The sequence below is a fragment of the Phocoena sinus genome, chromosome 20 (genome assembly GCF_008692025.1).
Source record: "Phocoena sinus isolate mPhoSin1 chromosome 20, mPhoSin1.pri, whole genome shotgun sequence".
NCBI classification, from domain to species: Eukaryota; Metazoa; Chordata; class Mammalia; order Artiodactyla; family Phocoenidae; genus Phocoena; species Phocoena sinus.
The window spans coordinates 8232677-8247216 of record NC_045782.1 but is presented as its reverse complement, the minus strand read 5'-3'; the positions used below and the strand labels follow the sequence as shown (position 1 = coordinate 8247216).

The window sequence follows — 14540 nt, the reverse complement described above, 5'->3', positions numbered from 1 at the left end:
AGTCCTGGCTCATGCACTGAATTCACTTGCCATGTCTCTTTCACCTACTTTAACTGCAACAGTTTCTCAGTCTTTGTGTTCCTAACATTGACCAATTATTTCGTAATATGCCCCACCATCTGGATTGGTTTCATGTTTCTTCATAATTACATTCGGGTGATGCATTTTGGGTAGAAACATCAGAGAAATGTCGCTGTGTTCTCAGTGCATCGTATCAGGAGGCACCACGAGTTGTACCAACAATGATGGGATGCTCATTTGATCACTGCGTTAAGGTGGTATCTGCCAGGTTTTTCTACTGAGGATCTTACCAGGTCTATTTCCCCTGTAAGAAGTCCTCTGATGCAAAGGAGGCAGAATGGAGAATGTTCACTGGTGAACTGCAAACAGTCCTTCAAAACTCAGCTTAAGTGGCCTTTGTGTGGGTCCCTTGTAAATCTTTGCTTTGTGCCCTGTTTCAGCATTTAGCACTCTCTATCACGGCCAGTGACTTGATGGTAAACCAGCATGATGTCTGGCACATGGTTGGTGTTTATAAATGTCAAATGGATGGATGAAAGAGAGGCTAGAGAAGTGGGTGGGTGAGGAGAGATGCAAGAGGGAAAGCCAAGACTGATAGATTTCAAGGAGGCTCTCTCCCTCGTACAGAGAATGCCTGCATCTGGAGATGCAGAAGGGTGGCAGCTGCCAGGTGTCAGGACTGGCTCCCTCCACTCCACTGAGGGCAGAGACAGTGTTTCAGGGTTATTACTGGTGATGTGGGTTAAGTGTTGAGGCAAGATCCTAGGGGTCCCTGCAATTAAGGCAGGATTCCTGTCACTGCATCAGGAGAAAGGCATAGGGAAAGGGGATATCCTCCAAAGAAGAGCAAAGAGGGGGGCAAACACCTGGTCACTGCATGGCCCACCTGTGCAAAACCCATGGAGGAAAGGCTCATGAGACCTCATCTGCTAGTCATGTCAAGGGAAGTGTCTAAAAGTGAAAAGAAACCCTAGACCAGCAGAGAAGTTATTCTGAACAAGGAGCTGCTCGACAGAAAGGATGTACCAGTTCAAGTTAAATAGAACAGGAAGATTCTACAAAGGAGACTTGGGGAAGCAAAAGACAAAATGTCAGGACCAAATTTCAAATGGAAAAAGAGAAACTATAATTAGATCTAAACCAAAAAATACATATATTTAATCAATTATAAATAAGAAAAGTAGATATAAGATAAATGCGTCTGTAAAAGGCAAAGCCTCATATTAAAGCCGAAAGCCAACTGCCTCAGGAAGCTCAGATTTCCTGTCCACTTTGTTTGCTAGGAAAACACAGCAGAGCAGACCATCTGGGGTAATTAATTCTGGGGTAAAAATATCAGAGCCTGGGTAAACAAAGATTAGTGCCAAGATAACAATGATAAAGTGGAACCAGGAACCAAAAAAAGAAACCAAGTTTCAATAATTCAAAGGAATAGAATTTTGGATAAAATTCGGAAGAAGATTCCAGGGACAAACTTATTCTGCCATTGGCTAACTTGTGCACAACAGAGGGTTCTTACTCTTTTATATTTCAAAGTATCTCAGGTTTCAAATCAATTTCTGGAAAATTTCTCCAAAACAAAAGGAAAGATGTGTAAAGCACATATTTAAAAACGGCTCCCCTCCCCACCAAAGTGTTTCCCCTTAAAATTCTATTGATACAACCCAAAGCCACCAAATCTGAAAAGGTTAAAATAACTAGGCAGAGGTAACTGGCCCACACAGTGTTGAACCTCACCTTGGCAAACCCTGCTTTAAATGGTCTGTTGCACAAAAGTCCAGAAAGCATGCAGAATAATTTGGAAGCAAGAGTTTAAGTCTGAGCTTCTCAGACACCTCCCCCTTCCTGTCTCAGAGCTAACTAATGACATTCCAACGTGTAGACTCAAAAAAAACTACCGGGAATAGAATCTCAGAAATATCAAAAGAAAATGTTTTTTCTTCCCCTACAGCTGCAAAAAAAGCAGATTCTATTCCACAATATTAGGCTAGTTTTGATAAAGTCATAAGTGGAAAATATTCACTAAAGCATCAGTCTCTGAGTCTCCCATCTTCTCTCAAAATATTTGCAAACCATATATCTGATAAGGGGTTCATATTCGAAATATTTAAGGAACTCCTTCAACTCAAATGCAAAAAAACAAATAGACCAATTAAAGAATAGGCAAAGGGGAACTTCCCTGGTGGTCCGGTGGTTAAGACTGCGCTCCCACTGCAGGGGGCTCAGGTTTGATCCCTGGTTGGGGAACTAAGATCCCGCATGCCACACAGCAGATACCACCTCACACCTGTTCGGAATGGTATTACTAAAAACAAACAAAAGCTAAGTGAGTGTTGGCAAGGATGTGGAGAAACTGGAACTCTGGGACAGTGTTGGTGGGAATGTAAGATGATGCAGCTGCTATTAAAACAGCACGGAGGTTCCTCAGAAAATTAAAAATAGCAATTAAAAGAACATAAGCCAGCAACCCCACTTCTGCATATTTATCCAAAAGAATTGAAATCAGGATCTGTATATGCACGTTCATGTTTGCTGCAGCATTATTCACAATAGCCAAGATGTGGAAACAATCTAAATATGTACTGACAGATGAATGGATAAAGAAAATGTGGTATACATATAATGGAAGTTGATTTTATTCGGGCTTAAAAAAGAAAAAAATCCTGCTACATGTGACAACATGGATGAATCTTGAGGACACTATGCTACATCAAATAAGCCAGTCACTGTGTGATTCCACTCCCACTCACGTGAAGTATTTTTTCAAATAGTCAAACACATAGACGCGGAGACTGAATGGTGGTCGCCAGGGGCTGGGGGGAGGGGGAAATGGGGAGTTGCTATTCAAGGGGGTATAAAGTTTCATCTTTGCAAGATGATTAAATCCTAGAGATCTGCTATACAACACTCTGCCTATAGTCAACAATACACTTCAAGTTTGTTAAGGGGGGTAGATCTCACGTGAAGTGTTCTGACCACAGCAGAAGTGTGTTTGAAAACCAGAGTTGCTCTGTCCACTGCACTCCTGAACCACCCCGGGGGCAGATGGAGAACCGAGGTGCATTCAGCCTTGAAGGGTTGAGTGTGTCCTGACCCAGGGCTCCAGGACAGGCCTGTGGCTTGGAATGTGGCTGGACGTGTGAATATGCAGAGGGCGCTGAACCTTGTGCCAGTGGCGGAAGCCAGGAGGGAGGACCCAGTCCAGCACAGACTCGACTGGGACTTGCCCACATTGGCTGCTTTCCTGCCTCCAAATCTCTTTTTTTTTTTTTTTTGGAGGAAAGGACTTGCCTGTTTGGCTGGTCATCCTGGGTAGAGACGGAGCTCTGTGAAAGCTCCCTAAACTGGACGGAAAACAAGCCCCTCCCCCCATGCCCCTCCTCTCACACACTTTATCACAATTGGGATCATTGTTATCATCATCCCCATTTTACAGGCGAGCTTTGAGCTCAGGGGATTTGTTCAAGGTTACGTATCAAGTTTACAGGCTTGAGCCTGTGGGGAAAAAATGCTGCAGGACCCTCACTTCACTGTTAAGTCAAATCATCTTTAGCCCATTCTCCATTTACTTTTCCTAGTAAAATTGAGTTCCATAGGCCACAGAACAGAATCCCAGAGATTAGTCTTAAAAAATGTTAAGTCTTCATAATTAACAAAAGGAGCCTCAGAAAGATATGGCAATATTCCCTCTCTCCTGCGGACGACGTGGAGGGAGAGACACTGTTTTGCATTTTAAAATTAAGCCAAGGGGAATTCCCTGGCGGTACAGTGGTTAGGACTCCGCCAAAACAAAGCCAAATAATCTAGTTGGACAAGGTATTAAATTAAGATCTTTCTCAAGAACTGATGTTGGAGATTTGTATGAATGTTTGTAACTGGTAACTCATTTTTTCTGTCTTCTGTTAGAATAAATCTGCCCTTGTAAGTATCATTTAAACAGGAGGGTTTTGTAAGTCTTCTAAGACCTTGGAGGTTGTTGCCATACCTCATAAAAACTACCTCTTAAAAAACTGTCATACTGATTGGCTCCTGCTATATGGGTTGAACTGTGTCACCCCAAAGATGCTGAAGTCCTAACCCCCATCTCCTGCCCTGTACCTGTGAATATGACCTTATTTGGAAATGGGGTCTCTGTAGATGATCAAGTTAAAGTGAGGTCATTAAGGGTGGGCCCTAACCCACTATGCTAAGGGGAAATTTGGACACAGAGACAGACACGCACAGAGGGAAGATGATGTGAAGACATGGGGAGAATGTCATCTACAAGCCAAGGAACACCTGAGGCCGCCAGAAGCTAAAAGAGGGGCCTGGAACAGATTCTTCCTCACAGCAATCAGAAGGAACCAACGCTGCTGACATCTTGGTCTCACACTTATGACCTCCAGAACTGCGACACAATAAATTTTTGTGCCACTCAGTTGGTTACGGCAGCCCCAGGAAATGAAAACTGCTGTCCTCAATACAGTATAACCATTACTGTAGTTCCTTATCAGTCAGATATCTGTTAAAACAAGACAGTATCACTAAACATTTTTCTCCTCTCCCCCATGCATGGCAGAAAAAATAAAAACCCTCAAATAACTTGAATCCGTTTCATATAAATGGACAGTCCCGATCTGATTACAAGTCCAGTGCACTTCCATCCCACCACAGCTGCACCAGGGCACAGCTACCTGTTTGTTTTTCTTCTGCAGTTAACCTCTGCTCTTTCCTTTTGGCCGCTCTTCTCATTAATTTATAAGTGCTCTTTTAAAAATTAGGTTCTGTGCACAAAGAATGTCGCCTGCAGTATCAGTAAACAAAGGATGTTGTGACCATCAAGTCATGAGTCCCTGCAGCCGCCCACGACTGTGCACGCTGAGGAGAGTCAGGATGGAGAAAAACAGGATACTGGTCCCTAGTTAAGATGCGTATCAAAGGGATAATTTCAATAAGCCCAGACTCTTGCATCTTCCCATACATAGAAAAGTGCTAAACTCATTAACTTGAGATGTCTGTTTTTTTAAAAAAAATTAGCAGTAATCTTTTGATGTTTGATTACCTGTTTTGTTTTGGGGTTTTTTTTTCTGCCAAAACTGCTATATATCCTGGCTCCTCCCTTACCTCTTTGGACCAGTCCCTCAGAGCTATCTGAGAAGCTGTACCCCGGGCTTAAGTCCTCAATAAGTCTGCTGAATAAGCCATAATTCTCAACTTTTAGGTTATGCATTTTTTTCAGTTGACAGTCCCTTATGTCTGTTTTAGATGTTGCAAGTATTTTCTTCCAGCCTGTCATTTACCCTTTTCTCACTTTTTAAAAGGTATTATTTTTCATAGATATTTAAAATTTTTATGTAGCCAAGTATACTAACCTTTCCTTTTATGGCTTTCTCCATTCCAAGATCCCCCAAATCTCCTTTTCCCCCAATATCTTTTAGTTTTGTTTTTTATATTTAGGGATCAGACTTCATTTTTTTCCAGTTGGATAGCTATATGATCCAGCACCGTTATTTTTTTTTAATTGAGGTATAATTGACCAGCACCATTAACTGAATAATACAACCCCTCCCAGTTGTGAAATGCCCCTTTTATCATAAATTCCTAGAGGCATGGGTCTGTTTCTGGCCTTTATTCACATTCTGACTTCATTTGCCTTTCTTTAGCAACAGGCCACAGAAATGCATATGCAAAAATGCTGCAATGGCCCAGATGGTGGCCAAGTGTAGAACGCAGGCCTGCTTCCTGGGGGTTACCACTTGGTCCTCTGATGCCGTGCAGAGATGCGGGGGGCCAGATCTTCCAAGGTTTCAAGAGGTGCTGGACATCCAGATTTTTATATGAAATCTTCTGTTTTGAAAGTGATGGCAATTAATTTTTTACATTTTAAAAACATTAGGTGGGGCTTCCCTGGTGGCGCAGTGGTCGAGAGTCCGCCTGCCGATGCAGGGGACATGTGTTTGTGCCCCGGTCCGGGAAGATCCCACATGCCGCGGAGCGGCTGGGCCCGTGAGCCATGGTCGCTGAGCCTGCGCGTCCGGAGCCTGTGCTCTGCAACGGGAGAGGCCACAACAGTGAGAGGCCCGCGTACCGCAAAAAACAAAAAACAAACAAAAAAACACATTAGGTGGACAAAATATATTTGCAAATTGAAAGCAGTCAGTTCTGTTCCAGATGCTGAAATGTGTTAATGTAGAGTAAGGCTGGACCGGGTCTAGGTGTCCACTCCCGCTCTCTCCACTGTGACCCTAAGGACCAAAGGAGGAAGACAGATGCAGCAGCTCCGGAAGCCTAGGTTATTTGTGGCCACCCCCGGGAAAGGCAGTAGTGTCATGCCTCATTTCACCTCCCACCCACACGAGTTGATGATGTGGTTCCTGGTTTGCTCCGCAACCAGGAAGTCGGCATGCGGGGAGGGCTGACAACATCAGTCGAGTTGGGCCTCCGAGGCCCTGCTAGCCTGAGTGATACAGAAAGGATGGAACGTGAGGTGCTGGCCAAGGATAGAGGAAGATTCTGGTACCCCCCCAAACAAGCTGGAAAGTGATATCATCTCCTTTCTAATAATAAAGCAGCCTTCCTGGATATCCAGCTTGACACTGTTTAATCAGCAAAGGAATGGCAACGGACAGAGATCTCCAAAGCTCACAAGGAGGATAAGATCTGCTGATAGCAAGGACAACTCACATCTAGAACTTCACATGCAGCGCCAGGGGCAATCAGAATGGTTTTGAGATGCAGGAGGAATGAACGGGAGAATAAGGGACTGCAGCCCCCTTCTCCTCCCAGTGTCCACCTCTGAAGAATCATTTGTTCACTCAGCAAATCCTCTCTGAACACCTCTGATGGGCTATGTACTCTTCCAGGCCTTGAGAATACAGCAGTGCACAGATCCTGGGCATTACTCTCCCCTTTACTCTGAACTATGACCCAGACTGGCCTTTGCTCTATTCTTCTCTGGTTGGAGCAGTGACCTCAGGCCAACTTTTGTATTTTGCTCCGGAGTGCTTAATTGTTTCCCTGCTACTAGTCACTTCCTGGAATGCACTGACCCCTTTCCAAGAATACATGTTGTGCCGTGCCTGAGGTATAGAAAACTGGCAGACTCAGACCCAAATCCCAGCCATGCCTTAATTTTGACCAATTTTAAAAATGTTTCAGACACATCACACAATAATCCCTGTGGGTGCCATTCTGAGAGCAGGCATGGTACACCAGGTTTCTCTTGAAGCAGGCAATCTCTGGGGCATGTTAGATCAACCTCTTCTCGTTATTTGTCCTTCACCTACATCTTTCTCTGATGCCCCCATCTTTTGGGTTATGTGTCTAGAAGCAGGAACAGGCACTAGATATATGTAAGGCAGTCCCACCAGCTCTACAGGCTTCAGACCCCATCAGTTCATGTTCTGCAGGCAAACATACTCTTCCACTGACTGTAGTTGGTAGAACTGCAGCCCCCCAAAAAGATACGTCCAAGTCCAAACCCCTGGCACCTGTGAATGTGACCTTACTTGGAAAAAGGGTCTTCACAGATGAAATTAAGGATCTTGAGGGATTTCCCTGGTGGCAGAGTGGTTAAGAATCCCCCTGCCAATGCAGGGGACACGGGTTCGAGCCCTGGTCCGGTAAGATCCCACATGCCATGGAGCAACTAAGCCTGTGCGTCACAACTACTGAGCCTGTGCTCTAGAGCCCGTGAGCCACAACTACTGAGCCCACGTGCCACAACTACTGAGCCCGTGTGCCACAACTACTGAAGCCCACAGACCTAGAGACCGTGCTCTGCAGCAACAGAAGCCACGGCAAGGAGAAACCTGCACACTGCAACAAAGAGCAGCCCCCGCTCGCCGCAACTAGAGAAAGCCCACTCGCAGCAACGAAGATCCAATGCAGCCAAAAGTAAATAAAAAGGATCTTGAGATGAGATCATCCTCAATTAGGATGGGCCTTAAGTCCAATGACCTAGATTTGGTGTCCAACAGTGTCCTTGTAAGAGACAGAAAATGAGCACACAGACAGAGGGGAGAAGGCCACATGAAGACCCACGTGCAGACGAGGCAGAGAATGGATTTGTGCTACTCTAAGCCCAAGGGATGCAAGGACTGCCGGCAGCCACCAAAGGAGAAAGGCATGGAATGGATTCTCCCTCAGAGCCTCCAGAAGGGACAAACCCTGCCAACACCTTGACTTCAGACCTCTAGCCTCCAGAACTATGGGAGAAGAAAGTGCTGTTGTTTTACGCCTCCACGTTTGTGGTAATTTTTTATGGCAGCCTGAGATCAGAGACCCATGTTGCTTTCCCCCTGTGAGCCAGGACTACCATGGACAGCTTTCCTGAGAGTGTGGCCTTCATTCCTTTCATCTGGGGCCTTGGCAACAGTTCTCAGGTGGCTACACGGTGCCCAGAGGCAGGTGTCTGTTCACCAGCAGAAGAGACCTGGGGCCCCTTGGGAGGTGCTGGGCTCCGCAGCTTTGGGAGGAGTGGAATTGACGTCCTCGTCCACGTCAGATCGGTCTGCTCCGACCTCAGCTCTTTCTTCCTGCCTGATCCAAAGGCTGCTTTCTAGCTGTTCTTCAGCAATTTCTAGTTCTTCTTCTGTTTGTAAAACAGCCACGGTTTCCCGGGGTAAGTGTGAGGAATAGAGTCCAAATTTGGCTTTACAACCAAACATCGCCTCATATGGACTTTGCTGCAAGGAAACATCAAAGGCCTGATTCCTCACCATCTGCATGAATCGCAGGCCTTCGGCCCAGTGACGTGAACAGTTACTCTGCATCCAGGCACTGAGCATGTTCTTGACATCACGGCTTGCTCGCTCCAGGGAGCCCTGGCCTTGCCCAGGGTGGTACTTACCAGGGACAATCTTTAGGTCTGGCCATACCTCATTGAGCTCATTGACAACCTGGTTTGTGAACTCCAAGCCACTGTCAGATTCTAACATCGTGGGTGTACCAAGAATTGTGAAAATATCCAACAGGACAGCGACCACCTCATGGGCCTGTTTGGCTTTTAATGGCCGTAAAATAATAAACTTGGTCAAGTGGTCCTGGTAATATAAAATAAACTTGAACTCACCATCAGCATTTGACTGCATGTCAAGGATTTCAACTTGGCATCTGGAGTCAATGTCCTTAAATGGCATGGGCTTGGGTGCGAGGCCTCTCTTGGATACTGGGTTCTTCTGGTGGCACTGTTTACACAGAGTCAGATATAAGACAATGACTTCTTTGGTGACGTTCCCATATTTTCCTTGAAGCTCCTTGAGCATGCGCGTCCGCCCGCCATGGCCAATACTGAGATGTGTGTCGTGAAGAATGTCAAACAGCTCTTCCTTGTGTACGTAATACCGTATTCGATCTCGTTCTCCGTGAGTCGCCTCTATTAGTTTCTCTGTGCCCTGTACAGAGATCACGTCATACTTTGCTGCACGGCGATAATCACGTGATGACTTCCTCCCCTTCTCCTTAGCTTCTTTCACTTCCTTTATTGTTTGAAAGTACTTTTCTTTGGAAAATACCTTGCTGTTGTAACTTTTGCTTTCCACTAACTTTGTCACGCTGATAAGAAACTTTTCTCTCATGTTACTTATCTCCTTTTCCATTTCACTTGGATTTGAAACCCCAGGGGGATCATTTCCAGCTCTCTGTGGCATCATGGAGAACTAACTGGAAGAAGGAACCTAAGAAAGGTAGAAAGAAACAGAACGAGGTTAAATCTGCTGATATTCCATCTGGAAGACTTTCCCTCTAAAGTTCCTCATCAACTCTTTCATCTGATTTTTGAACGTATGGAAGAAGAAAGATTACTAAAGTAATGGTATAAAGCAATAACAGAATAAAGATAACTAGAGGGACTTCCCTGGTGGCACAGTGGTTAAGACTCCGTGCTCCCAATGCAGGGGCCCCGGGTTCAATCCCTGGTCAGGGAACTAGATCCCACATGCATGCCGCAACTAAGAGCTCGCATGCCACAACTAAGGAGCCCACCTGCCGCAACTAAGATCAGGCACAACCAAATAAATAAAGAATAAAGATAACTAGAGGGCCCACTGGGCCCATTCATAACCAGAGCATGTCAACAGAATTTTAAATCAGCAAGATACATATACAGATATGTAGTAATTTTTGACTTTAGGCAAACAGAGTAATTAATAAAACCGTTAGCTCAAACAGTGAAACCTATTAATTCGTCTTTGCTAACTGAAGAGGAGAGGATAAATGGAAATGCCTAAGGCAATAATAGGCTGATATCTCATCCTCCATTCCTTTTAAAATAATATAAATGCGAGAACGTTGCTAGAAGGAACCCACATAACAATAGTAAGTTGTGAACTTGAAGTTAGCACCAGAGACGGCTTTTCAGCTTTCCTACAATCAACTTAATTTCTTGTGGCTGAAGAGTCTGTCCTCATTTTAGGAGACTCAAGGAGAACGCGGTGGGATTTTGGGGGGATTTTTTTGGCCGCACCACGTGGCTTGCGGCGGGGTTGCAGGGGGAGGGCGGGGGGGGGAACCTTAGTTCCCCGACGAGGGATCGAACCCGGATCCCCTGCAGTGGAAGCGTGGAGTCTTAACTACAGGACGGCCAGGGAATTCCTGGGATATTTTTAAATGATGGTTTTCCCCATCGATTGTACACAGGATTAGTAAATGAAGACAAGTCCTTACGCTGAGGGACTGGCTTCTTGCAACTGTCCAGCATTGTGTCCCTGCTGCAATCCTTCTGAGAGGCCTCTTGACACTTCCAATCTCTGGCCACATCCTCAAATGTCACTGCCTCCTGAAATGACGCCAGCTGCTGCCACAGGGACGGTTCTGTCTCGGGTCCTGGGCTAAGGAGTAGCTGCAGCAGGACTAGGAAAGAGACAGTAGAGGTATTGGGAACAAAGGCGTGCCCACACGCATGACTGAATGTCAGTCATGTGAGTACTACACAAAGAAAAGATAACGGAGGGAGAGGAAAGGTCTCATATCCAGCAAGATGAGTCCAGCTACGTGGGTGAGGAAGAGGGGTTTTGTCCTCCTGGGAGGTCTGTAGGCCTGACCTGTTTTGACACTGCCTGAGCTGAAGCCCACATATTTCCAGAACGAAGCAGAGAGTCCAAGAGGACTTGAGCACTCCAAGGCCGGGAGACACTTTCAGGTACAGGCTTGATGGTTCTGACGAGGCAGCAGGGCCTGTTTCAAGAAATGAAAAGATTACATCTAGGGACACAGAGATATGTCAGGAGATTATCATGCCAAAGAGATACTCCAAATGGAGTCCACACTCCACCGAGATTGGAGAATTCCTCCGGAAGAGAACTTGATACTCAGGTATCTAAACCGAGGTTCCTTAGTTAGAACAACTCTGGAACACAGGATGGTGATGAGGCCAGGGGAAGAGTTCATGTGATGATCACAGGAATTCCAATAATCTTAGGAAAACAAGATCCCCGAGATGCCAGCCATCAGATGAAGAGCTGAGGGGTAGGGCAGAATCCTGAGAAGCAGAGAAAGATGGAAACATTTTTAAATATATATATATATATTTATTGATTTATTTGTTTGGTCATGCTGGGTCTTAGTTGTGACACACAGGATCTTGGTGTGGCATGCATGTGGGATTTAGTTCCCTGACCAGGGATGGTACCTGGGCCCCCTGCACTGGGAGTGTGGAGTCTTAACCACTGGACCACCAGGGAAGTCCCGATGGAAACAATTAAAAGCTCTGAGCAAGAGTCTCAGTTAAGCTGAGCCTGCTTCCAGATCCGTCCTCCACTAAAAAGGCTTCGAATTCCCTCAACTGGCCTCACTGGTTAACCATGGAACATTCCTGATTCTAAAGACACCACTGACTGTAAAACCACTGACATAATGACAATTTTCTTTTGAGAGGAAAAACTGAGGCCCTATATTAAATGAACATATCCAGATGGTTTTTTTTGCCACGCTGCACGGCATGCGGAATCTTAGTTCCCCAACCAGGGACTGAACCCGTGCCCCTTGCAGTGGAAGTATAGATTCTTAACCACTGAGCCGCCAGGGAATTGCCCACACATCCAGATTTTTTAAAGGTGAAAAATATGCATTTCAGGATCGAAGAAACAGAATGTTTATAATATGCTCTTTAAGCCTGAGCTCAAGACCCTCAGTGCAAACTGACATTTTTAAAGGCTCTGAGAAGTCCTGCAGTAAATAAACCAGTCTGTTTCATCCACCAGTCCCATATAATCATTGACATGGGGCTTTGTTTCCCAAAGAATATGTATTACTATACCACAGTCCTTAGAAGAGACTTGAAACCACAAGATATTCAACGGAATCCAGGAGGAGCACCTTCCAGACTCCTCACTGAAACCAGCATCTCTCAGAAATTGGCTGCACTGGCTGCTATTGGAGGCCCTTCAAGGAACTACACGGGAAGGAAAGGCCTCATCTCCATCCTATAAAAGAATGAAGAAGACACGCTAGAAATAGTTTATAATCAAAGGATGGAAAAATCTCAATCTTTAATATGAGAAATGGTCCTTAGCCTATACCATGAAATTCTAAAGCACAGTCCTAGAGTCACATTTGGCTAATAGACGTATGTTGGTTAGTCTACCCAGTGTTTGCTTTTTAAAAATTGAATGGTTTACCTATATTTACAGACTGGGGAGTTCATATAAAAATCTAGGTTTCTGGCTTTCATGAAAAATGGGACGATCCAGTCATACTGGGAGCTTTGCTACTTGGCAACAACTGGCTGGAGTAGAGAGGCAGCCACTCCCTTTAGACAGTCTACACTCTGTTTCCCACAGTCTTTAAGCCAGCTACTAACTATTCACCTTAGCTGCCCACCCCTGTAGTTACCTGAGTTTTCAACACCTGTTCTAAAGCAAAAGGAAAGAAACGAGGCCCCAAAGAAAGATGGCCAACTTCCTGGTGTGATCTGTGCTGGTGGGCTGATAAATGAGCTTGTTTAGAGAAGACTGGAAAGATCTTCCTTCCTCACCCACCTGCGAGTCTTTGCTTTGGCTGTCCCGGACCTGGAACAGGTTCTTCCAAATCACACCCAGCTCAAATCAGCATCCTTCCTGATGCACTCCGGCTGACTGCCATCTCTCCCGCCTCTGAACAGCCTGCACCACTCACTGGAGCGCTTTGCATTTTCAGTCGACTGGTTCAGGTGTACAAACCTAGAAGGCAGGGGCTGAGGCTTCTACCTCGCTGTATCCCCTCAGAGGGCAGATGAATACAGAGCTGAGACGAAAGATGTTCAAAGGGTATTTGTCAAACACTTGGCTTACAGGTATAGAAGAGAGGCTTTGCAGAGACATGGTAAGTCAATTTCTGACGCTATCATTTACTGTGTGAGTAGGCTGGGCAAAGTTACTGAGGCTTCATTTTCCGCAACTATAAAATGGGGAGAATACCACTCTCCATCACAACGAGTTGTTGGGAAGACTCGGTGATAATGCAGTGTCCCCGCACCTTCCACAATACAAACTCCCGATTATTCCCGAAAACCTGGTTCGGGCATCAAGTCCTTTGTGCCGTCCTGGGTTCCGCGGTCTCGGCACCACAGCGCCAGGCTCCACGCGGGTTCCGCCTGCTAGTCGGGCCCGCCCACTCCTCCAAGGGCAGCCAACTCCGGGGGAGGAGTGAAATGAATGAGCCAGGCCAGCGGGAAGAGAGGCCGATCCGGGTGGTTTTGCAAGAGAGGGAGGTCCGGAAGGGAAAAGGAATACTCCAGGGCCGCCGTGCCTGGACCCTGCCCCACCCACGGCTGCGTCCACCAGCGCCGCCCGGTCCTTTCCCGCCCGCGTGGGGCCGCCGCGGCTGAGGCCGGCCGTGCCGGCCGGAAGCGGCTCCGCGCCGGCCGGAAGCCCCGCCCCTCCCGAGGGCCAGTCCGCAGACGCCGCGGCGGGAAGAAACCTTACTCCTTTCCTCGGTTACGAAGGCTGTGTTCGGGGGTCCTGCCCAGCCTGCAGCGTGCTCGGCGGAAGCTGCGGTGAGTGAGATCACCGAGGTGATAGCTGGGGCCGGCCCAGGTGCGACCTTGGCTAAGCCAGCCACTAACTCAGGTCTCCGGCGGCGGCAAAATTGGTCACCTATTTCCACACGTTGTCGTAAAGGCTCCAAGATAAATAAATGCTCGCCTCCAGCCTGGAAAGTAAACCCCATTCATCGTCCTACACGTTTAAATGCTTAAGTCTAGAGTGAGGAAGGTGTTGCCAACAATTACTCTGTGCACGGTATCGCTTAATCCTCTAGGAGAAACTGCATTTTAGGTGAGCACTTTTTGCTTCAGATTGTAAGCTAAAGATTCGTTTTGGTCTAACAGCACTCACACGACATCAGTGCAGAAAACAAGGTTGTAAAGGGGGTCCTCGGGTATTCAGCTTTACCCCAAAGTGCTGCTGCCTCTGTAAAAGAAAATCACTATTTTATCAGTCCCGATCTCGGAATATTGTTAGAAAGCATTTCAATCATTAAAGAACTGGTGCTTGGGACTTCCCTGGTCGCGCAGTGGTTAAGAATCCGCCTGCCAATGCAGGGGACACGGGTTCAAGCTCTGG

The 14540-nt window shown here is 46.3% G+C and overlaps 1 protein-coding gene across 4 annotated transcripts; it reads right to left on the bottom strand.

The window, feature by feature from the left end:
- Window positions 1–7666: 7666 nt before the first annotated feature.
- On the bottom strand, window positions 7667–13773 carry KRBA2 (KRAB-A domain containing 2). 4 transcript variants are annotated; one of them, XM_032617648.1, is made up of 6 exons: window positions 12978–13773; window positions 12257–12422; window positions 11273–11479; window positions 11043–11175; window positions 10666–10851; window positions 7667–9677 (listed from the first exon to the last, which is right to left on the bottom strand). In XM_032617648.1, the coding sequence occupies exon 6, from the start codon at window positions 9651–9653 to the stop codon at window positions 8418–8420; it is 1236 nt and encodes a 411-aa protein (XP_032473539.1). In that variant the 5' UTR covers window positions 9654–9677; window positions 10666–10851; window positions 11043–11175; window positions 11273–11479; window positions 12257–12422; window positions 12978–13773; the 3' UTR covers window positions 7667–8417. The 4 variants fall into 4 exon arrangements, with proteins under 4 accessions (XP_032473539.1, XP_032473541.1, XP_032473540.1 ...); XM_032617650.1 differs by lacking the exon at window positions 11273–11479; XM_032617649.1 differs by having other exon boundaries at window positions 11043–11479; window positions 12316–12422.
- Between the last annotated feature and the right edge of the window lie 767 nt (window positions 13774–14540).

Coding starts and splice junctions, on each gene's coding strand:
- KRBA2 (XM_032617648.1), bottom strand. CDS start 9,653: ATGATGCCACAGAGAGCTGGAAATGATCCCCCTGGGGTTTCAAATCCA.